Here is a 3,262-nt window from a genome sequence, read left to right as displayed (position 1 = left end):
AGGAATTGCACAAATCAACAGGACAGTTACTTTAAAAAGGATGGACAGTCATCCTACTTAATTTTACTCTTGTGCCTCCATATGCATAAATAAAATAATAAATACCTTAATAAATACTATTTTCCTTACTATTAAAATTATATTTTTGCATAATTAGCATATTTCCATTTAATATCCTCTTCAGATGAAATTATATGCTGCCTTTTAGGCCTGAGAGTCTTCTCCAGGGAACCAGCTAGATTCAGAATTACCTATTAAAACTTTATATGGCAATGATTGAAACAAAAGGTCCTTCCTTGAAACCAAAGTTAATCTTTATACCAACAGTCCCACCTTTCTGGATCAGCCACACTACTACTACTTCCCCTTCTGCCCTATGCCTCACAGCACTCATCTGCCTCTCTCATCCTACACCTTTCCTGTGCTACAGCCATTTCCTCACTCCCCACATCCCCTGTAACTTCCCAGGAGAGCTCAGTAGGGCCCTGAACCAGAGAGACACCAGAAGAGGCTGAGATTTCATTAAAGCTAAGGTAATTTCTAGAATAAGAGTCACTACGGTCCAATAGTGTTCAGACAGAAAATGATGCAGGTATTGTGATTATACTGGATATACATGCTCAGTAATTCTGCAGTGTACAACTCTAGTGAGTTAATTGTAAATATCTGCAAAATTTGGCAGTATGTTTAATAGATATGTGTTTATGTAAATAAGGAAGAGGCAAAAAGAAATGATCATTCATTATGTGTAATCTAAACTATGGTACAGCTTATAAAGGCTTATGTAAAGTAAGAAAGAAAAATGTTAAGCCAGTATTTTACTGTATGATTACTCTGCAAATGTACTCTCTCATTTTTGTGAATGTCATTTTCTGAAACGTGATCTTCTGAGAGAATGAGACACAGTTTTTGCAACAGTGTCACCTTGAAAGTGTTTCTCATTTTCCAGCCCCTCAAACTCAACTATGAAGTTTGAAGCACCAGCTGAACACTAGCTAATGCGTACACCATCATAGATTTAGAAACCATTCCAACAATCCATTACATTTTTACTAAATAGGCCCTGGATAGTCAACAGAAGTAAAAAATAATCATATCGCATTTCTGGCACTAATAGAGCTTGTCCACAGTTCAGAGCAACACTGCAAAGATGCTCAATCTCAGTCTGAAGGAGCACACAGATGTCTTAAACACCATGTCTACCCAAGCTGTGCTGCACCTGGGATGATGTGATATGCCAGTTACCCAGGACAGCATGGCACACTGACACAGCTAGCCTGCCTCCAGTACCTGAGCTAGTTCCCCTGAACTTCTCTGCACAGCCCTGAACTGTGCAGGATACATGAATTTCAAACTTAAACAAGTGTGTTACTAAATGCATAAGAAGCAGCACTGTCATGTAAAAGGTATCACTTTCTACACAGTAGCTTTTCAGGGCAGAATCATACTGAGTTCAAACTGTGGGTACAAAGCACATGCGATACGGAATAGGCAGATGTTACTAAAAGCTCAAAATGCAAAATAAAGCAAGGCATTACCATTTTTATCCATGGAATGGGGCTCAGACTGCTTCTTTCCAATATCAGCAAAGGATCTCACAATTGGGATCCTGTTGCTCAGCTTCTTCTGGTTCTGATGGTGATGCTGTTTCAGTAATGCCTCATGCACTCTGTGACGAACATCCTCACTGAGCTGTCCAGAACCCACCTGCTGGTCCAGAATCATGTCTGAAAATATATACATAAACATTACAAAAGAGGGGAAAGAGGAAATATTTTATTTTTTAAATTGCAATAATAAGTAATACTAACCCTAGAGGATTAAAAATGAAAGTTATCAGTTCCTTTAATAGAACAATTAAAGGGTAGGTTTTATCTACAAGTGTTTCACTTTCAGGACAAAACAAAAACAAAAACAAAAACAAAACAAAACAAAACTAAACTAAACTAAACTAAACAAAAAACCACACACAACAAACCAACCACCATGCTTTATGTAACAGATCAATCCCTCCAAAGATATGCAATTCCCAAATTAAGGTCATCCATGTAACTTTGAAGTCAGCCCCTAAACACTCTCATACTTAATGCATTTAAACCGAGGATTATGGTGTGTATAAGGTGTCTTTTTTTATCTTCTCCAAATAACCTCTACCTATTTGTACAAAGGACTGGCATGCTGTGAAAAAAACTTTTTTACTCCCTTTATACTTACCCACAGAAGATCACAGTTTAGCTCTTTATTTCTTATAACTGTAATTACAATACTTTCAGTACAATATAAAAAAAATCAGATAAAATAATAAAGGAAAAATTGCTGCATTATTTGCAAATACTTAGGACCTCATTCTACTGCTGAATGTGCATGTTCCTGCAAGAGAAGTATTACATGGAGGTGTGAGTGAAACGTATGTAAGAAATTACAACCGTCTTTGCAGTACACTGGCAGAAAACAATCTTACAAATTAATATCCAGAATTATTTGTAAATCTGTGCATTAGATATTTCAAAAGGGAAAGAACTGTTGGCAATTTTGTGGGATTTTAAAAAATCATTCGAGAAATTTCTGCTAGCACCAGTTAATAACGCTTAACAGAAAAAGAAGGGAAGGAAAGAAATTCTGTATCCAAATAAGTAAAACAGCATTTAAGTACACACTGTCCTTGTATATCTGTTGGAAGACACTGTACTGCACAAAAATAGTGACATAATAAGCTGACTCAAAAACTCCTTGTACTGAAATTTCAGACAGCTCACGATTCTGTGCTGGCGTCAGATTCATAGCTATCAGTAAATTCAGTTGAAAAGCAAGCAGAACAGTAAAATAAAAAGCAGATGCATCATCCGTAGAGACATAATTTGTCAGTCTTTGATAATTGCCAAGAGCAAGAGAAAAGAAGCAAGATAACAAAAGGCATTCAATAATTATGTCAGTTAAAAGCAGAGTTTAATTGCTAACAGTCAACTATGCACTGTATGCACATTTAAAAAAACACAACAGATTTTCTGAAACTCTCTATAGCCACATAACAAGCCAATGTATCATATACATAGCTGCTTTAAGAGCTGAACAGCAAATGACCTCCATGTTTCACTTATTATGAAGAGGCTGCCAACAAATCTACATTTCTATGATGACACACAAACAAAATGACCAGGTTGGGTCCACAGATAAATGCAGCTGCCAACAGATGCAAACATGAGGGATGTATCCGCGTCTCACAACGCAGAGTGATGTGGGACCCGATGGGATACACCCACGG

General features: G+C 36.9%; 1 protein-coding gene across 1 annotated transcript in view; it reads right to left on the bottom strand.

Moving 5' to 3' along the window:
* The window catches only part of SLC4A10 (solute carrier family 4, sodium bicarbonate transporter, member 10), a gene marked incomplete at its 5' end in the record, with an annotated part of 55,083 nt that extends 53,356 nt beyond the window's left edge, over positions 1 to 1,727 (bottom strand). Inside the window, one exon of the mRNA XM_008944395.1 lies at positions 1,539 to 1,727. Within this exon, the coding sequence (XP_008942643.1) occupies positions 1,539 to 1,727 (189 nt within the window). The remainder of the gene's footprint in view (positions 1 to 1,538) is intronic.
* Between the last annotated feature and the right edge of the window lie 1,535 nt (positions 1,728 to 3,262).

Source organism: Merops nubicus, unplaced genomic scaffold (assembly GCF_000691845.1).
Source record: "Merops nubicus isolate BGI_N331 unplaced genomic scaffold, ASM69184v1 scaffold19007, whole genome shotgun sequence".
NCBI classification, from domain to species: domain Eukaryota; kingdom Metazoa; phylum Chordata; class Aves; order Coraciiformes; family Meropidae; genus Merops; species Merops nubicus.
This window is presented reverse-complemented; position numbering and strand designations above follow the sequence as displayed.